The sequence below is a fragment of the Rhinatrema bivittatum genome, chromosome 1 (assembly GCF_901001135.1).
Source record: "Rhinatrema bivittatum chromosome 1, aRhiBiv1.1, whole genome shotgun sequence".
NCBI lineage: Eukaryota > Metazoa > Chordata > Amphibia > Gymnophiona > Rhinatrematidae > Rhinatrema > Rhinatrema bivittatum.
Window position 1 is genome coordinate 484,950,817 of NC_042615.1, and position 24,899 is coordinate 484,975,715.

Consider the following 24,899-nt stretch of genomic DNA (forward strand, 5'->3'; position numbering starts at 1 on the left):
GGAATTTGTTGCCAGAGGATGTGGTTAGTGCAGTTAGTGTAGCTGTGTTTAAAAAACGATTGGATAAGTTCTTGGAGGAGAAGTCCATTACCTGCTATTAATTAAGTTGACTTAGAAAATAGCCACTGCTATTAATAGCAACAGTAGCATGGAATAGACTTAGTTTTTGGGTACTTGCCAGGTTCTTATGGCCTGGCTTGGCCACTGCTGGAAACAGGATGCTGGGCTTGATGGACACTTGATCTGACCTAGAATGGCATGTTCTTATGTTCTTATAAAGACCTTCCAACTCCCTTAATAATGATGACACCCTCAAACATTTGGCAAACATCTTATTAATGACTTGCACTATTGCCAGGATGTCACCCCGGAGCCTTACCAGCAGCAGACGTTTCTTTACTGTCTTCTTTTTTTTTTTTTTTTTCTAAACTTTAACAAACCTGACAAAAAATTAAGAAGGAAGCTTCTCTCCTAGGGTTGAAAGGAGCTGTCCAGCTCAAATCAGCCCCTGAACCAAAAGGAGAGAAGAACCCCTGAAAGAAAAGAAGGGCTGAAAGCCGCATGGCCGGCCTTGTGAGGGGAGGGATCTGGACCATCAGATGTGCACCCCACGGAACAAACTGGACCTCAACTGGTCCACCTCGACCGAACAGGGAATGGTTCCCAAAAGAACCTGTCCCCTGGGAGGAAGACTCAGCCGAAAAATCTATAAGAAAGCAAGGGTAAAGAATGACTGCAGGTTTATGCACCAGCCACCATCTGCTGGAGACAGATCGATACTGAGCTACTGCAGGTGGCACCAGGGCTTTTCAAGCAGTGTCAGTGAGGCTTTTCTCGGTCTCCATCTGCTGGCAGGGATGAATAAACCCAGGAGTCTGGACTGATCTGGGTACGTACAGGGAGCGGCAACATGGTCATCCTTACATCACAGCTAGGAAGTTCGGGCTCGGGAAGAGGCCGCATTCACGTGGGCAGTGTTGACTGGACCGCGGGCAGCCTCTTGCCCTGTTCGAGAGTAGCTTTGGTTCATCCCACTTGTGGGGATTGGCCTGCCTGAGTGCAGAGAAAGGAGAAATTACTACTTACTGACAATTTTCTTTCCTCTAAGAAAGGCAGGCCAAGCCCCCACCCGCCCTTGGCTGATTGTTGCTTTTGGTTTGCTCTTTAGGTGCGGATGATGCAGAATGCTCTTCATGCTATTTGTTGGAGGACAGGTGAGTGGTTTAACCAGCCCCTCAGTTTACCTACTGTTCTTTGTTTTGTCTGAGCTCAGTGTTCCCTATTGGTTGGAAGCACGAGTGGTTGATTGTTAATCATCATATTCACTTATCATTTTGTTCACAGTTTCTCTTTTTCAGAGAATACTGGCGGGCTGATGTTAGTGCAGGGCTATATGTCTATGACGTCAGCTTTTTCTCCGTCTCCATCTGCTGGTAAAGGTGCATAACACGCTTGTGGGGACTGGCCTCCCTGAGTGCTGAGGAAAGGAAATTATCAGGTAAGTAGCAATTTCTCCGCTATGGACAATATATCTTTATCCTACTGCAATTTGTTACTGGATAATGAATATTTTTAGTCTATTCATTTTCTCAGAATTAAAAATAAACTACATATTCTTGAGATATATCTGATTTTTTTTTTCTTACTTTATTTTAAAAGTTGGAGCTATCAAATTCTTCAGACTGATGCCAAGAACATGTGCAATCAATTTTCATTAATGAAATCTCACCAGAGTTCCCATCTGTTCAAGCTGGTATCGAGATCTGATGGCATTTCTGCACGGCCCAAGGTGTGGGCTAGTGTGAGAGCTACTAGAAGAGGAATTATCAGGCAAGACAGAACTCCTATTCCAGCGCCTCTATAGCAGAGGCGGCGGCCACCTCCCCCGATGCACCAGGTTCCCGCATTCATGCGCGCATCGTCAACACAGTCACGAACATCTCTCTCTGTAGCACGGTGAGGCAGTGCTGTCCTCCCCTGCTGCACCAGGTCACAAAGTTCATAAAGGCACAGCCAGGATGGTTGTTCCAGTCTCTCCACAGGAGAGGAGCAGTGCGGCTTGCAAGGCTCTCAGCTGGGCCACGTCTTAATCGTCTGAGAGGTGGAACGCCATGGCAGATGTCAGAGTGTCTGAGAGCTTCGTGGCAATTTTATCTAAAATTCCAACAGAGAAACAAAATGAGGGGAAGGAACCATCAGCATCAGGAAATAAAGCATTGGCCATCAGAATTCATAAATACTGAGCCTATAACAGCAGCAGAAAGCAGAGCGGAGGATGGGCTATAGGAGAATATTAGCACCCTTGCCTCAAGGCTCCAGGTACTGTGAGGGAGACCCTCATGTCCACTAGATTTAGATTAGAAAAGGTGCACGTGTTTGTATCTGTAAGATGCTGCTGCTGTCCTGATAAGGTACTCTAAGGGGCTATGTCTCTGCTGGGAAGCCTCTGCCTGGCTCACCTGCCCGCTTCTGCAGCTTCCTTCGTTTTTTGCCAGCTGCCCGTAGGCCCTGCCCCTGCAGGAGGGGGTCCAGGGTCTGAATCTCTTGGAGGCTGGGAGCCCTTGGAACGACTCTCACCTCTGTACTGGCCTCCTGTTTGCTCTTGCCACCACCTTTGATTTCCACTGTCATGGGACCAAACTGGAAAAAGAAAGGAAGGAAAAGGAGACTGAAAGAGATCAACTCCCATTTGCCAGTCAGGCTGGCTTTCAGGAGCAATTGTCAGCGTATGGCATATTGGACGAAGACCCAACTTAAGTCCCTGCTATTCCTTTAAGAACACCCTAAGCTAAGGCATCTTGCTAAGGACTCATTTGGTTGCCATCCTGCCCAGTCTTCTGACAACTTCTATCCATTTTAGAGACTGTAAATACAACTGGAATGGGCCATTAAAGTGACTGACTGGGTTACAAATTGGTTAAGTGGGAGGCATGTCAAAAAAAGACATAGCAAAATTAGAAAAGGTACAAAGAAGGGTGATCAAAATGGGATGGAACGATTCCCCTATGAGGAAAGGTTAAAGAGGTTAAAACTCTTCAGCTTGGAGAAGAGATGGCTGAGGGGGAGCTCTGATAGAGGTCTATAAAATGTTTAAACCGTGTTCTGTTTCATGTAAATGATCTGTGTTAATCTGTACATCGCTTAGGTCAAAATTGTTTTTGTTATAAGCGGTTTACAAGCCTTTTAAATAAATAAATAAATAGAATAATGAGTGGAATGGAATGGGTGAATGCAAATTGGTTATTTATTCTTTCAAAAAGTATAGAGACTAGGGGACATTCGATGAAGTTACTAAGTTGAACATTTAAAACAAATAGGAAAAATATTTTTTTACTCAACGTACAATTAAGCTCTAGAATTTGTTGCCAGAGGATGTGGTGAAAGCTGTTAGTATAGCTATGTTTTAAAAAGGCTTGGACAAGTTCCTGGAAGAAAAGTCCATAAATCATTATTAAGATAGAGTTGCAGAAATCCTCTATCGACTTTTTGGGATCCTGCCAAGTACTTGTGATCTGGATTGGCCTTTGTTGAAAACAGGATATTAAGCTCCATGGACCTTTGGTCTGATCCAATTTGGCAAATCTTATGTTCTCTGGTGACAAAGTGTAGTGATAAATGGAGTTCACTTCAAGGAAAGGGGTGTTACTAATGGTGTGCCACAGGGATCAGTCCTTGAACCAGTTCTTTTCAATATTTTCATAGACAATATTACAAAAGGGCTATAGGGAAAGGTTTGTCTTTCTGTGTATGATACCAAAATCTGCAGGTGGGTAAACATCCTGGTAGGTGTGGAATCCATGAGGTGGGAACTAATGACATTTGAGGAATGGTCTAGAGCAGTGGTCCCCAACCCTGTCCTGGGGGCCCACCAGCCAGTCGGGTTTTCAGGATATCCACAATGAATATGCATGAGAGAAAATTTGCATGTAAATGGAGGCAGTCCATTCTGATCTCTTTCTTCCTACTTTTGTGTATTTTCCTAACATAAACATTTATTGCCCTTAGAATGGCTCCTTTTCATTTTTCCCACTGTTCTACTTCACATACATCTTTTCACCCTGCTAGCACCTTGAGGTACGCACCCCCATTTCAAAGAGGGTGCAAGTGAAGTCCAGGGCCCTGATCTTTCTGTAACACTTCTTTATCTTTTATTAGACCGCACTGGTGATCGCTGAACCTTAGATGACCCCGTATTGTGACACGCGAAACATTATCCATATTTGTAAAAACCGGATCCAGTATGGCCTCTTCCTTGATGGCTTCTGTTATCAGTTGCTTTGGGAGAGCCTTTGAAGGGAATTCAGGATCTTCTTACTCCTGTTTCTGCAGTGGGGAATGCTCTGATTAAAATCTCCCACCAGCCATACTTTTGCCTTCATTGCAAGTTTATACATGAATTTGACTAAGTCTCCAACTCTTCTGCTTGTGCTAGAAGTCTGTAGATAATGCATAGTGAGTGCCTCCTCACTTCCCCCTACCCTTTGCATTTCAGTTACTTCAATGTTCTGGATTTTTTTTTTGTTTTCCTTCACATGTGCTGCTCCTCTGCCTATCCTGTCCTTGCTGAAGAGATTACATCTTGGTATTGCTGTCTCCCACTCAGAAGTCTCATTTCTAAGCAATGAAAAAGACAGACCTCCAAGTCTCCATTATCCTCGTCCATGGCGATTCCTGCATCCTTCGGCCCTTCACTGAGCTCTTGCTCTTCTTCCACTCCACTGGTCAGGCCGCAGGTCTCCATTGCAATCCCTTCCGGACCAGAGGGCATCTCTGCAATGGAAATGTGGAGGAGAGAGAATTATTTCCTACAGCCTCCATCCCCAGAGTGTAATCCCTCCTATCCCTTTGGCTGGGTAACACAGTCGTTTCGGGGAGGAAGAGGAGTGTGAAGTAACTACGTGGCTCCCAGAGAAAATGAGAACACCAACGCCAGTGGTGTCAGCCTCTCCTGAAGGCCCAGAACTGCCCCATCAACTCACGTGCCAGCGCAGTCTGGTTGCCTCGCTCGAGTTCCTCAAAGTCAAAAGCCTTTCCCATCTCTGTTACAATCTCTGCGCTGATATGGGTGGGCAGAGTATGTGTCTCCGGCGGGTGGGTGAAGTAGCTTATCCTCCCACTGAGGGCAGAAAGAGAGAGGTGGTGGGTCATGAGGGTCCTGCCTTTCTACTCCTCTACCCCTCACCAGGCAAATCTATCACATTTTTATAGTGTGAATCCAAGGCTAGCCCAGTGCCCAGTCCTTTGGGAAATGGACAGGATGGGTCAGTACAGGGAGATAAAGCAGAGTTGCTTACCTGAATCCGGTGTTCTCCGAGGACAGCAGGATGTTAGCCCTCATACATGGATGACATCATCGGATGGAGCCTGGCACAAAACTTTGATCTCAAAGAATCTAGAACTTTCAAAGGTGCCCTAATGAGTATGTGCAGCTGTAGTCATCACCCTGTCCCTTAGACAGAATCCCTCAGTCCATAATACAGCTAATACATGGAGAAACCAACAACCAGGGGAGGTGGGCGGGTTTCATGAGGACTAACATCCTGCTATCCTTGGAGAACACCAGTTACAGGTACGCAACTCTGCTTTCTCTTGAGGACAAGCAGGATGGTAGTCCTCACAAATGGGTGAATCCCTAGCTGTAGGCTGCCCGAGCAGGACAAAGTAGGAAACCACACAGTGCAGAAGCACTACCCTTCTTCCTTGTGCCTGTGAAACAGCCAACCCAAAAGGAGTCCAGGCTGGAGTTGGGTTCTACAAAGAAAAACCATAGAATGACTGAGACACAAAACCCTCATGCGTAGCAGGGGCACCTAAGGCAAAGGAGTGATGCGAGTGCGAGCAGAAGCATACTCCGCATCATGGAAACAGTACAAGCAGGATTTCGGATCAGTAACCCTGACAAATTAGGCCTGGGTACAGAAAAGGCCTAGAGATGTAAATGAGAGAAGGACTCTTGGATGAAGACCCACACAATTTCTTTCGGTATTTGCAAGACAACCGAAAACCCAGCTGGGGCCTGAGAACTCCCAAGAAAGTAATTGCGGTCCACTGACTCCACTGCCCACGTGTGACTGATAGGCGTAATGGGCAAAAAAACCCAAGCAACGCTCGGAGAATAATCAGCATCAACAACAGGGTCTGAGACAGAGACTACGTGCTGAAGCACCAGATCTAGCTGACCATGAAGGACAGCGGCAAGAGTTTCAGAGGATGAATGGCAACCTCTGAATAGATCATTAGCCCAGCTCCTGAGCAGGGAGAAAGTTAGGCCTGAAGCTCACCCACACTGCACCCTGTCAAGGGCAGGGCCATCCATCCTGTCTACAGGAACATTCAGGTGAGAAGAAAGACACTTTGGGCAACCTAGTGAAGTGAGAAAGCTAAAGGCAGTATTGGCCAAAGCCTGGTGAAAATATATAGGGAAAAACGAGGTGTATCTTTCTTTGTAGGTATACACTAAAATATACCATGAATGCATTAGCTTTTCCTCCCCTCCCCTCGACACTCCAACTGGAAGTCGAAGGAAGCGAGAACACAAGGAGGCAGACCACTGGACTGCCGGAGTAAGCACAAGTCGCTAGGTGGTATATCCCAACCCCAAGTGAATAATTCACTGCCAATTCCAATAGGGAGATACCCACTGAGACAGCACCCTCAGCCTGCTCGGAACAGCTGAAACTGAGGGCAAGTTTCCCAGGGAAGAAACCCAGAAATGCTCCACTAAGAGACAGGAAGCTAGGTTGCCACAAGTGCAACCCCTGTTGAACAGGATTTCTTCACCGGCCCAGAAACCTGAAGGACACCAGGGCAGGGCCAGGGCGATCTCGGACCAGATTGCCAAGCACCTGGCATGAGAGCAAATACTTCCCCCAAGGAAGCACGCAGTTCAGTAATGGAACAATCATTGCATGAACCAGGACTCCCCTGTCCACAGACAGGGCTATCTCTAAAATAGGGAAGTATGGCATGCAAGCCACTGCAACCAAGAGCAGTATCTCTGTTGTAGGGCCCCTCATCCCCCAATTCCCTTAGCCATGGATATGGCTAGAGAGTGAAAGGCATACCCACCAATTAGATGGACAAGAACCCTTCACACTAAGGTCCATTGAGCTCAGCAGACATCAAGATGACTCCTGGACAGGAGAAACCCTTAAGGTGCACCTGGGAGCTACTCTGGAGAGACTCCCTCAAATAATAGACCTGCTGTGCCTTAGAACGACCTAAGGAGAGCTCTACTGCTCGACCAGATCTCGGCCCTTGTGAGGAACCAAGAGCAACTGCCAGTAGAGGCGGGGACATCCCTTCTCCGGGAATGGAGAATGAGGGACACCCCTTATAGGAGTGGACAATCAGGTGTCTAGAGGAGAACCCATAAGGGTTGCCCTGGAACCCGGCCGAATCTCCCCTCTTTGAAGGGAGAAAAGTAAAGGGAATCGAGGCCTCCCGATCCCAAAAACCTTTCACTCTCCTGCGAAGAGTTGAGGTACAATCACTGAGATTTAGAAGCGACCAATCCACCACTGGCAACTACCCTCAGAAGGGTGGGTCACAGTAATAAACGGAGAAGCCTCAGCAAAAATGGCCCAACGACTGCCTCTGCTGTTCTCCGGCCCAGGCCCCCTAGGAGATGCGCCAATTCAAGAAACGAGTCTCCAGCTCAGAGATAAACATGCCAAGGGTGGAATTAAGGGGGCTTCCCCACAAAAGGGGTTTGTGACACAAGAGGGATCGAGAGCATATTCCTCTTCTGAAGGAGAAGAGGATTCCGACACTACCCTCCCGGTGGCCACTCCCCTTAGGGTTTGATCAGGAATGCAGTCTTAGATCAGTCTTGTAGCTGTGACGCACAACCTGTTGTGCTCACCAAAGGGAAACAAACACACGAACACAGATACACCCATACAGCACAAGTCAACTGTAAAATAAGAGCCCTTCACTATAAAAACATGCTGACCAGTACCCACACAGTAGTATCCACTTTCTGGTGTGAACAGGAATAGTATGACAATGGTGGAGTGGGCATGGCATGGTGGTGGGTTACATTCCATGGAGTCACCCTCTGAGAATGCTCCAAGAGGCTAGACACAGCCCTTGAAACCGCGTCAGAAATGGCTCAACTTCATTTCTCTCAAGGAATGATAATAGCAAAGTCCATGGTGACAGACTGTGACCATGGAACCCTGCAGTTATGTCCCGCAGCATTCAACCACATCCACTGGTGCCCACAATGGTGATGGTGACTACTGTGCATATCAACAAAGGGTCACAACAAGGGCACTGAACGACACGGCACCTTGGGCTTCGACGACGCTTAATCAAATCAGGATCAGATCAACTGTATAAAGTACCATCCCGGTGCCAAATGCGCCCGTGGACCTCGACCACTTGGCGGCACCTGATAGAGCCCCTGGTCCCCGAAGGCATTGATGGATTTGCAGTACCAAAGATGCCAAGGGCGCCTGCAGCAGAGGCTATGCAGCCCCAACACAGCACATCGATGCCCAAAGGAACCAATGACTGCCAGCGCCATCAACTGTCCCTTTCGGCTCATCAGATTTGTCTGAGGGCGTCCATGTGGCACGCTCAAGGGTGTCTATCGTCAGCAGTTATATCTACCGATAGCCCTGCTAGGGCATGAAACCAGGCGGGGGGCCTCGGATGCCCTCCCCCACCTCCGTGCACCATAACCGTAGCCCTTGATGGGAAAGCACGGTGTTCCTCAGAGCCCTGTCAAGACCCCATCAAGGAGCCCCGAGGGTATCAGACCGCTGTGCCTGGATGCCTCAGTGTATCAGGGTTCCCTGAGTAGATGGCGATCCCAGCGCTTGATCTGTCCAAGGAGGAAACCCCTGTCACCTGAGGGCTTCAGTGGCACTCGAGGGCCCTCAAGAGCCCCGGTGGATGATACCTCAAGGATGACTTGGGTGCCTAGTGGCGATCCCAGCTCCCCTTTGATAGTGCTTGTTATAGTCAACAGCAGCAACGAAAGGCATCAGTGGCCAATATGCCTGATGGCATCGCACCTCCATAGCATCGAATGCGCCGATGGAATCGGGGCAGCTCCACATCGCATCAGCATCAAGGCCATGCCTTGCAATGGAATTGTGGCCGCTCGCCATGATAGCTTCAAGGGTGGCCGCAGCATCAAGGCCATGCATCGAGGGCTGCTGCGGCATTGAGACCACATAACCTAATAGCATCTAGGGTGGCCATGCACTCACCTCGATGGAATCAAGGGCATAAAGAGCACTGTGGGCATTGTGGCACCAAGGGCACCGCAGCCATCATGGCACTGTGGGCTCCACATCATGGGCATCGCAGCCATTGTGGCATTGATGGCACCATGGGCACCACAGCATTGATAGCACCTCAGGCATCATTACATCAATGGTACCATGTCATTAATGGCTCTGCAGCATCAATGGCAGCTTGGTATCGATGGCAAAGAGGTCTCAAGGGCATCGAGGCATCTTAGCGGCGAGGATGTGACATCGAGTTCGGTCCCTACGGCATTGAGGGGAACCATGGCACTCGATGGCAGACATGGTCCCTGACGCCAAAGGTTGGCACCGCTACACCACCACATCGATACTTACAGCATAGAAGTCCCTACGGTACCGAGGGCGGACTCACACCTCAATGACATTGAGGGCATCTTGGCACCTCGATGGCTTCAAGGGTGACCATGGTGCTCCATGGCAAACCTGGTCCCAATGCAGCCCTGACATCAATGCATCAGTTCATCGGTGCGCTGGTCACAGATGTGCATGGGTAACATTACTGGGCATGGCACCAGAGGTGCAGCAGCAAGCTGTTTGCCCAGGCTCCTGCTCACCCTTTCTCCCACGGAGACTGTACTGCCATCACTGGCAAGCACGAGAGGAGGCTACATCATCCAGGATTCCTGCCCGTGGAGACTTGTTCCTTTGGGTGTGTGTGGGGGGGTGGGGGGGGAATGAGCTCTCCCCTCCACAGGAAAGGTATGGTCCTCTATCTCTTCACTGTCTGACCTCCATCGATGCTGATCAATCGGTGAAATGACATGGAATTCCTGTCCGGGTACAACTCAGGTGAGTCCCCAGGCTCAGCGGCCTACATTGATCACCCACGGACTGCAGTCAGTCCTGCCAGCACTGGACAAAAAGTACAAAAATAGACAGTAGCAAAGAGAAGACACAAAATATACCGCACATGCAGTTTAGTTTCTATTTTATTTTTTTAAAAGGAAGAAATAGATTCTGCCAGACTGCACAGTGACTAAGGCCCGCCATGCAGCTGGCAGACAGAGGAAAAAGAGGAAGAAAAGAAAACTACCGTAAGGTAAAGGAAAGAAAACCGCTGCAGCTCTAGAAAAAATAACTTTCAAAGACTGTAGAGGAAGAAAGCAAAGCTGAACACCGTGAGCCCACAGCTCCCGCGACCACACGGCTCCACGGCAAAAAAAAAAAGAAAGAGACTGAGGGACTCTGCCTAGGGGGCAGGGTGATGACTCCAGCTGTTCATGCTCAGTAATGTACGTCTGAAAGTTCTAGATCCTTTGAGATCTCATGCCGGACTCCATCCGATGATGTCACCCATGTGCGAGGACTACCATCCTGCTTTTCCTCGGAGAAATGTACTTATTTACACTATTTAAATAGTCACAGTGCAGATTGTGGGTGGAAAAGAAGAGGAGGTGGCAGGTGCTGCTCACTGTGCCCCAGGAAATGACTTACCATGCTCTGTGATGGATGTCTCTTATATTATAAGATACAGGCGCATTCTATCTCAGCACCTGTTAATCTTGGAGCTAACGAGAAACTCTCTCAGTTCTAGAAATTACAAATTTCTAGAACTTCACACACTGTTCACCATCTTCTTGGTTAGAAATGAAATAGTGGAAAGTCACCTGACGAATGGGATTAACTGACTGGAAGTTCAGTTTTATTCCTGATTTACCACAGAATCACAACCCCACACCGATGTTTTTCTGCCTATATTAGGCTATGTATATTTTATATTGTATCTCACTGTTAGTATCTCATTGTTAGTTAACCCATATATTTATCTCCAAGTTATTTCTACCTGTTTTTTGTAAGACATTTTCTTGTCACTGTTATTGTTCAAAATGTAAACCGAATTGATCAGTAATTCTGTTATTGGAAAGTCGGTATAGAAAAGTTCTAAATAAATAAATAAATAAATAAATAAATAGAATCAAAACAGCACATCAAAGCAGTTTACAAATAAAAAGATATCATAGCTAACAGTACAAATGAATATCTAAAACTATCCTACTGTAGAGCATCGTCTGATTTCAAATAAATAGGCAAAGACCCCTTACTGCCAGTACTGCCTTTCCCTTATACCGTGCTGACAGAGGCCTTGCAGTAGGGGAGGGAGGGAGAGCCAGTGCTCGCTCACCTTGTCCAGTCAGTCAGCACAGCTTTGGCAGCTTTCTCATGATCCGGGACCCCTCCTTTCCTAAGCTTGCCCTGCCGCTTTGAGAGCAGGGCCAGGAACTCCATGGTGTTCCTGAAGTCTGGAATGGAGTAATAATCCAGGATCTAGGAGAGAGAGAGAGCACATACACAAGAGCTGACAAAGAGAGCACCAAACACCTTCCGGGCACTACTCAGTGTGTCCTGTGACCTGGGAAGCCTCGTCAGACACTGCCTGTCCCCTACACCCAGACATACAAGTTTCCATCATATAATTGGACCCAGGGCCATGCAGCGCAGAATTAATGGCAAAGCCTCACTTGTTGCTTGTTGCAACGTTTCAAGATAGCCTCCACAGGGCCCACTGGGTCTTCCAGTTGCTCGATCTTCATGCAGTTGCGCAGGATGATAGCAGTCTCGGAGGCAGCTGTGGCCATGACAATGCCCGGGCAGTCCAGCAGCTTGATATGTTTGTCCAGGTGGATTTCCTGGAGACACCTGTGAGAGAGCAAGGAGAGGAGGATGAGGATGAGAAAGGGCCATGGGAGACTTCATATAATGGGACCCAGACCCTAAGAACAGCAGAGTAACTGAAATGATGGTTGCCTCTCTCACTGGTCTGAGTATCTCTGGTAGAGCCTATTATGTCCCCACCATCTGCCACACTGTCTCAAAGAAGACAGGAGCAAGGCAGTGTGCATCTTTACTGCAAAACACAGACTGTTCTGCAGATACCAGTATGTATACTGGAAAGGGCAGTCAGAGGGAGAATGTGATGCTACGTCCCTGGGAAGGAGTTCAAGGTGCTGCTCAGAGAGAGGAAGAGAAAGTTATGTAACACTGAATTTTCTCTTTTGCTTGGCTAACCAGTACTGATGCTGTGTATTAATTTCACTCTGGAGATAAGGAGAAAAAGAGACCAACTGCTACCTCCAGAACAGTTCTGCGAGAGTTACGGACTGCGTGCTCTCTCTCTTACTTGGTGACCCCAGGAGTTGCTCCCACGTTGCAGGCCCGGGCTCTCTTCAGGCTGTTTATCAGACTGCTCTTCCCCACATTGGGAAAACCTGCAAGCAACAACCAGAGATCAGCTGCTGTTCTGTTCTCCCAGGCTCTCCTGTGGTGCGGCTGACCTGTGCACATATCCCACCCTGATGTACACTGTGCCAAAAGGTAATCCGCTCCCTCCCTCTCATGCCCTGTGAGCCCCTAGGCAGAAAACACTTACCCACGACCCCAACGGTGATGGCAGTCTTGATGTCCTGGCTTCTACAGTAATTCCCCAGCAGCTTCATCAAACAGTCAGCTCCCAGACAAGTGCTGGAGCTCAGGAGCTCTGCTGAGGCATAGCTGATGGGCACCCGACTTTGTTGCTGGAAGCGAAGGGAACAGTTTTGATATAGAGAGCAGAACTGACTAGGGGTAGGAGACAGATCGGGGAAAAACAAAAAACAGGAACAAACCACAGAGGGCAGCAAAGAGCATACAGCACCCACCAAGTTCCTGATCTGCTGCTGCGTGGAGGCTTTGAAAGCAACCGTGGGGAACTCATTCCGCAAGTAGCGCAGCCACTTCTCCACAATCTCTTTGGAAACGAGGTCTGGAAGGGAAGAAAAAGCAACCCCAGCAGGGAGTGAACGAACCTGTAGAGGGACGGCTGTGAGTACATGGGAAACAAATGACATTTTTTCAAGTCATTAAAATAGCAGTGGATTATAAGGAACTGCAGAAGGATGTTCTGAATCTGGAAAACCGGGCTTCTAAAAGGAAAATTGATTCTTACCTGCTAATTTTCATTCCTGTAATACCACAGATCAGTCCAGACTCCAGGGTTTTGCCTCCCTTCCAGCAGATGGAGACAGAGAAATTTTCAGAAGCACCGGCTGCATCTGCTGGAACCAGAGAAATACTGAGGGGTGCAGGGTGAGCGCTGTCCTTATATGGTATGCCCTTTCAGTTTTTCTCTGGCTCCATCTGCTGGACAGGAGGTTCAACCCACTGTCTGGCCTGATCCGGGTACGTACAGGGGAAAGAAAATATACAGAAAAGGGCAACAAAAATGATAATGGGGATGGAAAAAGCTCCCTTCTGAAGATAAGCTAAGTAGATTAGGGCTCTTTAGTTTGAAAAGAGACAACGGGGGGGGGGGGGGGGGTATGATTGACATTTATAAAATCATGAGTGGGGTGGAATGGGTAATTAGGTAAATGTTATTTACCCTTTCAAACAGCCCTTGGTCTATAGAATGCTCCATGAAACTAGCAAGTGGCAGATTTAAAACAAATCATAGGAAGTATTTTTTCACTCAGCTCACTATCAAGCTATGGATTCTGTTGCCAGAGGACAAGATCAAGGCATCTTATGTAGTGGGGTTCAAAAGAGGATTGGACAAGTTCCTGAAGAAAAAGTCCATAAACAGTTATTAGCCAGGTAGACTTGGGAAAGCCAGCGCTTATCCCTGGGAGTGAGATACCAGTAATAGATCAATATTGGGGATCTGCCAGGTACTTGTGACCCAGACCGGCCACTGTCTGAGATAGGATGCTAAGCTCGATGGACCTTGGTCTAACCCAGCAAGGCACTTATGTTCTTACGTTGCAGACATGGTCAGTGGCTGGAAGTGTGAGTAACTGCAACCCCCAGCACTGCTCACCCTGTATGTGAGGTGAAGCCCATCCCAATGTGCTTACCTATTTTGTTTAAAACCAGAACAAGTTTTTTATTCATTCCTGCCTGCACTACAGCTTGCTCTACTTGAGGACAGCGACAGCCCAAGGGGTCTCGAGCATCTAGCACCTCCAAAATCACATCAGCCAGCTCCACCACCTGCAAGATCAGAGGTCAGTTGTGAGACAGGGAAGCTAAGGATCTGCACGGCTGTACTGCAAAAGCCAATCATAGGGAAGGACAGAAGGACACTCATGAAACCTCAAAGAGAAGGCCAAAACTATCAAACAGTGAGACCTCTGAGCTAAATTTAATTTAATTATTTATAACCTACTTCTTCAGGTTACAGACTAATTTAATTAATGCACAACATATACCATGAATACACTGTACAACTTTAAAAAATAAATACAACATTGACAACATATACAAATGCATAGTAAATCCAGAGAATACAAATAAATACAAATATCAGTATATCATCATAAGTAAACTTCAAATAATTATTAATACTAATCAAAGGGAAAAAAATCAACATAAATAATATGATTAAATCAACATAATAAACTAAGCCCATAAACATAATAGCAATACCACCTTACTAAAATAAACTTCTAATGTAGTAAGAAATAAGACTCTGCCTTACAAACCCCAAATCTTCAGATCATTGCAGGCTGAGGAAGGGTCAGAAAGATCTTTTTTTGAGAATCCAGCTTTCTTGGAAATAATCTAGAGTCTGACCTTTATCATGTTCTGAAAAAAAAAAATCTGACCTTTTTTCTAAGTTGCAGATAGTTTATTTCCAATCTGCTATCTCTTAGAAGATTGTCCCACAGAGTCAGGGCAGCGGTTGATAGGTGAATACAGATACAAAAAGAGAGAAGTGTGAACAGAATTTGGGATGTGACTCACCTTCTTAAACTCACGGTAGTATGCTTTCCTGGAGCTTTCGTTCTCTAGCTGCTTGTGTCTCTCTAAATTTTTTAAATCTGTTTCCTACAGAAAGAGCAAAACTGTGAGACATAGGGTTTTTAGAGTTACTCCTGTTTAGAGAAAGACAGTTAATAAAAAGACCCTCTGAACAAAATTGCAGGCAAGTCATCATATCAAGGCATGGGTGGAAACATTTTCTGACAATTTGGATACCAGCCAAAATATTTTAGAGGGGAAAGCAGGATTGCTTACCTGTAACAGGTGTTCTCCAAGGACAGGAGGATGTTAGTCCTCACACATGGGTGACATCATCAGATGAAGCCCCGACACGGAAAACTTATGTTAAATATTCTAGAACTTTGACTTGGCACACTGAGCATGCCCAGCAAGCCCTAAACCACGCATCCATGAGGGGGCTCTGTCCAGTCTTATAACATAGAATTATCTATATAACTGAAAATTAGGAGAAACTGAAATCTGCGGGGTGGTGGGCAAGTTTCGTGAGGACTAATATCCAACTGTCCTCGGAGAACACCTGTTACAGGTAAGCAACTCTGCTTTCTCCAAGAACAAGCAGAATGGTAGTCTTCACACATGGGTGAATCCCTAGCTAAAGGCTGCTCCCCAACATAAAAAGGGGACCAAAAGATACCCAATCAGTTGTCAACGGGCACAACAACAACAGTGCTGTTGGCAACAGAAAGGGGGGGGGGGGGGGGTAACCAGAATCCAAACAACGGGCCCTGGGTGGGTACAGTTGGGTTGTACACCTCAAACAGATTCCGAAGGACAGATTGGCTGAACCTACTGTCACATCGGCCATCCCTATTGCAGCCTTGCAGATCTCCTCCACAGGAACTGCTCGCAAGTGGGCCACCGACGCTGCCATGGCACTGACAGAATGAGCCTTGACATGACCCTCAAGATGCAGTCCCACCTGGGCATAACAGAAGGAGATGCAATCTGCTAGCCAAATGGCAACGGCAAAGCCTAACCTATTCCTATCAAAAGAAAAAAAGTTGGGTGGACTGTCTATGGGCTTCTGTCTAATCCAGGTAGAAGGCTAAGGCTCGCTTGCTGTCCAAACTGTGTAGTGCTCATTCACCTTGGTGCAAATGGGGCCTGGGAAAGAATGTTGCCAGGACGATGGACTAGTTAAGATGGAAGTCCATCACCACCCCATGGGAAGGAACTTTGGGTGTGTTTGCAAGACCACCCTCTCATGACAAAACTTAGTGTAAGTGGATAAGTCACTAAGGCCTGGAGCTCGCTGACCCTGCGTGCTGAAGTGACCGCCACCAAAAATATGACCTTCCAGGTCAGTTACTTCAGGTCACAAGTGCACACTGGCTCAAAAGGAGTTTTCATCAGCTGAGCTAACAGCACGTTGAAGTCTCAAGACACAGCAGGAGGCCTTAGGGGAGGCTTCAATTGAAGCAGACCCCACATAAATCATACAACTATAGACTGTATAGACATGGGCATACCATCTGCACCTTGGTGGTATGCGCCAATTGCACTGAGATGAACTCTAATGGAGTTGTTCTTTAAGCCAGCTTCCGACAGGTGTAGAAAGTAATCAAGCAGTTTTTGTGTGTGGCTGGAGAACAGATCTAGGGCCTTCTGCTCACACCACATGGAAAACCTCCTCCACTTCGGTCCATAGGACTTTTGTAGTGGAAGGCTTTCTAGTGGCCACTAGGACCTGAGACACGTCCTCTAAAAGATCAAGAGATTGCAGAATTAACATTTCAACATCCAGGCTTTGAGCGACAGGGGCTGGAGATTGAGATGCTACAACCTGTCTCAATCTTGCATGATGAGATCTGGGGAAGTGCCCAGACTGATCAGTCTCCGGATGGACAATTCCCGTAGGAGTGGAAACCAGACCTGTCTCGGCCAATAAAGGGCTATGAGGATCATAATCCCCTTGTCTTTGCAAAGCTTCTAAGGGAATCTGAGGATACACATACAGAAGACCCTTGCCCCAATGACAGACAAGGGCATCAGAGGCTGGTTTGCTGTCTGACCTGTACAGGGAGCTTAACTGAAGCACCTTCCTGTTGCAAGGGGACGTGAATAGATCTATGTCTGGGCTCCCTCAAAGGCAGAATATCCCCCAGAGGTGAAATATCCTTCAGACCCCACTCATGAGGTCTGAAGGCTCAACTCAACCTGTCCGTTACCCGGCCAGATACATGGCCCTAAACACCATCCCATGACCCTCGCTTGCCTTGCTACTCTTCTTTGCCTGCCGCCTGCCCTGACTTCAGCCTGCTCCACAACGCTCCTCTTGTCTTCATTCTGGACTTGGCCTCTCAGGCTTTGGCCTGTTCTTACTCAGGCGCCTGAACTGCTTCCTGACACAGGAGGTACAATCCCGTGCCTCTCTGCTTGTTGACATACTAGACAGCTACCTGGTTGTCAGTTTGGATCAGGATGACTTTGTTGGACAGCTTATCTCTGAAAGCCCATATTGCATACCTGATCGCCCGGAGCTCCAAGTAAGTGATTTGGCAACAGCATTCCTGGGCAGACCAATGCCCCTGGCTGCTGAGCCCATCTACATGAGCTCCCCAGCCCAGTGTGAATGCATCAGTGGTTAGGACAATGTGGGTAGGGGGACTTTAAAAAGAGATCCCCCATTCCAGATTTGAAAGTACCCACCACCATGACAACAAGTACTGGAGAGATAGGGTAACTCGGATGCTGTCCTGGAGGTTTTGCGTAGCCTGGCAGAATGACAAGGTCGGTTGTGGCCATGTGGCCCAATAGCCTTAACATGTCACAGGCTGATTGTTGCGATCCCCCCTGCTGCTGCGCTACAGGAGGTCTCTTACCTTCCTCCAGAGGCCGCTCTGAAGCCAGGGCCTCGCCTACGTTCCATCCGGGACTTGCTCCAGGGCCTGAGTGGCCTAGCGGTGCCTGTGGCTTGCTTGCCTCTGCGTTTGGACTTCCTGGTTTCCAGCCACGCCCGTTTCCCTAGGGGCTGGCCCGCAGCTCTCTACCCCAGTTATAGGACCAGCGGTGGGCGGTCCTGGCAAGCTCCTCCCAGGGAGTTGCCTTCTACCTCCAGTATTTAAGGACTTTCTGTTCACTTGCAAAGGGCCTGCGGATCAAGCTCTACAGTTGTCTGTAACCCTGCCTGATCCAGGTCTACCGTGGTCTGTCTTGCTTAGATGGTACCTTGTCTCAATGTCTGTTTCTGACCTTGCCTAGATGTTTGTTCCTGTTCCTGCCAGCCGTAAGGACTTCGGATGTCAGTATCCCAGCATCAGAGTTCCTGTTCGCCTGGGTGTTCCCCGCACCCTCCTTTCCTCAGCGTGGTCCGCGACCAGCCTTCCTGGGCTGTGTAGGGCGCGTCTGGGACGGGGTGGTCCGTGACCAGTCTAGCTGTGCTGGCTGAGTAGGGCGCCCTGATGGACAGTGCCATGTTTCCGTCCAGCCTTGTCTACAGTGTCTTGCTTCAGCCCTTGCCCGGATGTCTTCGTGTCTCTGCCTTGACCTACGTCCTCGTCTGGTTCCTGAGCCTTCTGTCCTGTTGGGCCCTGGAGTGGCCAACAGGAGGGATTCGTCCCACGGGCTCTTGAGCTTCTGCCAGCCGAAGGGGCTTCGGATGTCAGTATCCCAGCATCGGAGTTCCCGCTCGCCTGGATCTTTTCTATGTCTCGCTTCAGCCCTTGCCCTGATGTCTCCAATGTCTTGCTTCAGCCTCTCTTGGATGTCTGCTTCAGCCCTCGTCTCACGTCCTCAGTGTAAGGACTCTGTCTGCCCTCGCCTCTGTCCGGCCTGCTGCCCATTGCCGTACCCAGCGGCAGGTCCGAAAGGGCCAGGAACAGTCGGAGGACCGTTTATTAGTCGACTTCCCCGTGTTGGCTACCATGGGCATGCAGGTCCGGCTGAGGGTCGGACTCCCTGCTTCTGTTCCTGCCTGCCTGGCTCACCATGCCTGCTCAGCTCACCTCCCACGGTGTGGCTTGGGGCTCCTCCTTGAGTCCTGCCGTGGCCCAAGGGCTCACCACCCGCTTACGACGACCGCGCCCGTGCGTGCTCGTAACACTGATACCTGCTGCTCTGCAGAATCTCTGTTGCGATGGTCGTCAAAGTGATGGCCCGTTAATGAGGGAGGAAGGCCTTGGCCTGAACCGTGACTAGCAGGACTCCTATGAAGTCCAATTGAGGTGACGGGCTGAGATGGGACTTTGGGTAGTTGATGACAAAATCTACCAATTCCAAACACCTGGGTGGTCAAACGATGGCCCCTGCCTGAGATGTGCTCTTGATCAGCCAATTGTCCAGATAGGGGAAAACATGCACCCCCAACCTGCAGAGGTGTGCTGCCATCATGGCCAGGCATTTTGTAAAGACTTGTGGGGCTGACGCTAGCCCAAAATGCAACACCTGGTATTGAAAGTGCTGTTTTCCCACCACAAATCGGAGATACTTCCTGAGACTTGGGAAGATCTTGATGTGAGTGTATGCATCCTTTAGATCGAGAGAGCATAGCAAAAGGGGAATCAAGGTGCCCAGGGAAACCATTTCGAACTTTTCTTCTTTTTTAGAAATTTGTTCAAGGCCCTCACATTTATTTATTTATTTAAGGGCTATTATATACCGATGTTCATGTACTGGTACATATCACGTCGGTTTACATAGAACCAAAGTTTGAAATTACATGGAACATGGCATATAGGGAAAAATAACCCATGCTATAATTACACAATGTTGGGTTCCATATTAGGTGCTACAACCCAAGAAAGAGATCTAGGTGTCATAGTGGATAACACATTGAAATCGTCGGTACAGTGTGCTGCGGCAGTCAAAAAAGCAAACAGAATATTGGGAATTATTAGAAAGGGAATGGTTAATAAAACGGAAAATGTCATAATGCCTCTGTATCGTCCATGGTGAGACCGCACCTTGAATACTGTGTACAATTCTGGTCGCCGCATCTCAAAAAAGATATAATTGCGATGGAGAAGGTACAGAGAAGGGCTACCAAAATGATAAGGGGAATGGAACAGCTCCCCTATGAGGAAAGACTAAAGAGGTTAGGACTTTTCGGCTTGGAGAAGAGACGACTGAGGGGGGATATGATAGAGGTGTTTAAAATCATGAGAGGTCTAGATGTGAATCGGTTATTTACTCTTTCGGATAGTAGAAAGACTAGGGGGCACTCCATGAAGTTAGCATGGGGCACATTTAAAACTAATCGGAGAAAGTTCTTTTTTACTCAACGCACAATTAAACTCTGGAATTTGTTGCCAGAGGATGTGGTTAGTGCAGTTAGTATAGTTGTGTTTAAAAAAGGATTGGATAAGTTCTTGGAGGAGAAGTCCATTATCTGCTATTAAGTTCAATTAGAGAATAGCCACTGCCATTAGCAATGGTAACATGGAATAGACTTAGTTTTTGGGTACTTGCCAGGTTCTTATGGCCTGGATTGGCTACTGTTGGAAACAGGATGCTGGGCTTGATGGACCCTTGGTCTGACCCAGTATGGCATTTTCTTATGTTCTTACATCTAGGATGGGATGGAGTCCTCCCGTTCTCTTTGGAATCAGAAAGTGCCTGGAGTAGAATCCCTGTCCTCTTTGCCCTGGTGGGACAAGCTTGACCACTCTGGCTGTTAAGAGGGAAGAGATCTCCACTAAAAGCCCTGATGGTGTTATGGGAGCGAGGGGGCAGAGGATAGTACCTCCTCTGGCGAAAGAAAGACTTCCTCTGTCTCGGTCTCGCTGGCCTCCTAGAAAAGGAGGATGGGTCCAGAGTTCTGGCGGAGAGTTGTTTAAGGGTTTCATGGTGGTCCCTGAGGACCACCATGAAGAGATTCTACTCAGTACAAGGCACATCAGCGAGTCGTTGTTGTACCTCCAGTCGGAGATCTGAGGCCTGCAGCCATGCCATTGTGCAGGCGCTGATTCCCACTGCAGAGACCCTCGATGCCATCTCAAAAACATCGTAGGTTGCTCAGACCTCATGTTTTCCACACTCCAGGCCCTTTTACACCAGCGATATGAGGGTATCCTGCTGCTGTTGAGGCAGTTGCTCAGCCACCTCCTGCAGGTCTGGTGCTTCCATTAGGCAAACTAGGTGGTTGCCTAGGGTGCCAAAATTTCAGGGGCAGCAAAATCATGCCAGTGCAAGGCATAGAAAGGCGCTGTGCCAGATCTAATACTGCTAAAAAAGGGAGCACTGTGCTGGAGCCACTGCTACTGCTAGGAGGGTGTGCTGTGCTGGAGCTGCCACCAATAGGCAGGTTGAAGAGGGGATGCATGACCGAAAGTTTGCCTAGGGTGCCAAATATTCTTGCACTGGCCCTTTCTCCTGCACCTGCTTCCAGATGTCCTATGGCTCATGTAGAACTGGTAGGAAGCAATGCGGGCAATAAGCATGGCCCTTTGAAAGACTTTCCTCCCAAGAGCATCCATCGCTCTGTGGTCCTTCCCCAGTTAGCCGAGGAATGGATCAGAGACTGCCTGGCTGTCTTATGAATGGATTTGAACATCACTGACTACTGGGGCAGCTGTCGCTTATCGAATCCAGGAGCCTTCTGGATGAGGTAAACCGCATCTTATTCATGGAAGGAACTGTGAGGGGGTGTTCCCATATTCACAGCAGCAGCTCCTTAAGGATCTCATGTACCGTGACTGCCACAATCTCCTTAGGAGACTCCATGAACTGGAGGATCTCAAGCATTTTGTGCCTGGCATCCTCCTCCGTCAACAACTGAAACAGGATGGCTTTCTCCATCTCCCTCATAAACCCTGAGAAGGTTAAGTCCTCAGGCGGAGACTTCCTTTGCTCTTCTGGAGGAAAAGAGTCTGAGAGGAGACCTCAGAGCCCTCAAAGGAGGTCTCCGAGGTATCCTCTCCCCAGGGGTTATAGGTACCCTCATCCTCACTGTAAACCACAGAGGATGGGGCCCTAGGTGCTTGGTCTTCATTTAGCATTGCGGGCAAAGCTTGATGGGGGGTTACAGGCCTCAGTATCTCTGCTGGCTTAGGTGGAGCTTCCTCCTTGAAGGAACTGGCAACGACCACCATATCAGTAGGGGGAGGTATCGGTGCCATGCAATGCACCAACGCCATCTCAGGAACCAATGTCAGCTGGGTCAGTAATGCACCAATAAGCGTGTTGAGCTTCTCCAGCAGCGGTTCCAGGAAGGAGAGTACCGGCTCCGGTGCTGTCGGTGCCACAGGACCAATGCCCTGTAGTGTCCTTTCCACTGCTAGCTGTACTCTGCGCTCCAGCTTCTCCTCGAATGTTGCCGATGCCAACACTGACTGAGAGGAAGGAGGGGTGGCCAGATCTTCTTCTGACCCATAAGGTGGATCAGTGACTGGAATCAGGACCGGTGGAGAATGTCGCAAACCCATGGTACCAATGGAGGACTGGTGCTCCTCCACATGGGGTCACTTCGAGGGCATCATGGCATGAGCCGATGTGGCCCCGTGCATTGACAGGAACCGACACCAATGCTTCTTTGGCTTCCTCGATGCTCAGACCGGTCCTTCCTCTTTGCTGAGGCCAATGATGAGGAACCCAATGTCCTCAACCTGAAGGAGATCGACTGTGGTGGATTTCCGGTGCCCCTATTTGCCGGCAGCACCGATGGTCCTGCTAATGTTGATGGCACAGTGTCCATCAGTGAGGCTCCAAGGTCCATCGATGCCGATGGCTCGGTCTTCTTTGGCCTGAAGAGCTGCTCCATCTTGTCGAGCCAAAGTCAACATCCCTTCGGGGTCATCTTTTAGCAACCCCGGTCATCATGCGATGCCCCCAGGCAGAGGACACATATCTTGTTAGGGTCATAATGGTCATGGTCCTCAGGCACCGGGAGCATTGCTGAAAACTGGATGTGGCCTTTACAGGATGAAACAAAAGGGCTGCAAAATCAAAATCAATGTCGGCAGGTGGCAATGGCTGGCAGACATCAAAGCACTGCCACCATGGGGTAAATCGACTGTGAAAGGAAACTTACCAGAAATGTCAAAAACCCTGATGAGGAGCACTAAGGGGAAGCACCGAGAGGGACCGGGCATCGCAATCCATGAAGAAAAATCATGAAAACTGTGAGCTCTGCAGAAAAAGAGAGACTAGAAGGGGACCCCCACATGGATGCATGGTTTAGGGTATGCTGGGCATGCTCAGGGTGCCAAGTCAAAGTTCTAGAAACTTTGACATAAGTTTTCCGTGTCGGGGCTCAATCTGATGATGTCGCCCATGTGTGAGGACTACCATCCTGCTTGTCCTCGGAGAAAAAAACTTTTTCCCATTAATACTGATGTGGCCAGACTGCCTGATTTGGGTCCCTGCCCCCCAGACCCTTACCTGGCGTAGGGAGGTATGGTGTAACCCAGGGACAAGAAAAATAAAAGGACAAACAATAGTAACTGGACTGGTGACAACTGTATCCCAGGTTTGCAGCAAGGGGATAACTGGGCACTGTTGTTTTTCCCTGTGGAGCAGAGAAATGTCATAATAAAACTGTTTCAGTTTAAATCCAGCACGAGACTTGTGCTGTTGCAAAAAGCAGCCGTTATCGGATTACAAGAGGCACAGGGGGTTCAGTTACTAAAATGAGCCAATGGGGAGCCAGCTTACTAACCGGAGAGAGGAGAGAACATCAGACCTGTCAGTGAGGAGCAAGAAAAAAGGCACAAGGTTGTGGGGGACAATCGGAGAGAGAGAGAGCAGAAGGGTTAGGAAAGCAAATAGCTGTGCTTGGGCTAGGATCCCTCCTTGCCCTTCACCCATGGCTACCAGGAGACAGAGCACAGCAGAAGGAGAGTCCAGGAGCTGAGAGTTTACATCCTCCTCCTGCAGGATTTTGTTCAGCTAAGTAATTCTAATTTTCTCAGCAGCAGTACAGAGATTCCTGCTGTGTTTCTGGGCCCCAGACGGTTGCATCAGGGAGCTGCAAGATAAACCCCTGCTGTTTGCTACCAAGTAGAGGCCTGCCCAGACTTTCTAAATCCCTGCATCAGGGCAGGGAACCAGCTTGTTTCCTCTGTTTCGGGAGCCTCTATAAGACTGGAGTTTTCCCAGAGAGTACCAATACATTCTCAACATATACAGCCTGCATTGGTTAAGATTTAACAACCACTTTCTTACTGATACTCGTGCCCAACATTCTTGTGATTTTCCTTTTTTTGGTGTATACACTCCTTGGACTGGGGACTAATGTCTGGGGACCATTTATTTTGTGCACTGGTATGACATTTACCCTTAAGGTCTTGGGTAACCATAAGGTTTGCCAGAGGGCAGTCTGAGCAGGAGAATCCAGACTGCTACTGATAATTCAAGTTGCTCATAGCTCTGGTTGACTGGGCAGGTTGCTTAATTTACTAGACAAATATTTGGCCAATTTGTGATTGCTATGCTTTTGGATGCATGCTATTAATAATTATTTTCCCTCCGTTTGCTTTATCATTTCTGTTGTGTTTACCGTACCTGTTAATAGTAAAGGAACTGAATGTTTACAGTGGAGTGGTGACTTTTGTGCTGTACACTGTTCCCAGGGGTAGGGTGGGAACCACAAGAGACCCTTAGAAGAGAGGACTGGGGCATTTGGATCATTTATCCCAGAGGTGCTAACGTAACCAGCAAAGCCCCCACTCCGACCCTCTTACAGACTGGTGCAGTTGGGGGGGATTCTTCTTGTGCAGCCCCCTCCCTTAGCAGCAGAAAGAAACCTGAGGGGGCACTACACTTATTTTTTTCCTTTTGTCTACTTGGTCTAAATCTTTGGCTTATTGTGCTTTGTTTTTTCGTATTTTGCTCATTGTTTTTTTACTTTTTCATTTTTTGCCTTTGTTCTCCCTCCGGCCTCTCTTCATCACACGCCAGCTTTCTCCAGCCTCATCACCTATTTCA

At 48.3% G+C, this 24,899-nt stretch overlaps 1 protein-coding gene across 3 annotated transcripts in view; it reads right to left on the reverse strand.

Moving 5' to 3' along the window:
- Positions 1 to 375: 375 nt before the first annotated feature.
- The window catches only part of GNL3L (G protein nucleolar 3 like), a 40,295-nt gene continuing 15,771 nt past the window's right edge, over positions 376 to 24,899 (reverse strand). For 2 of the 3 annotated variants that reach the window (XM_029607689.1, XM_029607696.1), the window contains 11 exons: positions 15,000 to 15,083; positions 14,111 to 14,246; positions 12,917 to 13,020; positions 12,649 to 12,793; positions 12,400 to 12,487; positions 11,741 to 11,918; positions 11,404 to 11,546; positions 4,980 to 5,116; positions 4,637 to 4,770; positions 2,460 to 2,640; positions 376 to 2,154 (listed from right to left, as the gene is read on the reverse strand). In XM_029607689.1, the coding sequence (XP_029463549.1) occupies positions 2,087 to 2,154; positions 2,460 to 2,640; positions 4,637 to 4,770; positions 4,980 to 5,116; positions 11,404 to 11,546; positions 11,741 to 11,918; positions 12,400 to 12,487; positions 12,649 to 12,793; positions 12,917 to 13,020; positions 14,111 to 14,246; positions 15,000 to 15,083 (1,398 nt within the window). In that variant the 3' untranslated portion in view covers positions 376 to 2,086. The remainder of the gene's footprint in view (positions 2,155 to 2,459; positions 2,641 to 4,636; positions 4,771 to 4,979; positions 5,117 to 11,403; positions 11,547 to 11,740; positions 11,919 to 12,399; positions 12,488 to 12,648; positions 12,794 to 12,916; positions 13,021 to 14,110; positions 14,247 to 14,999; positions 15,084 to 24,899) is intronic. The other variant, XM_029607706.1, reaches the window with a different exon arrangement.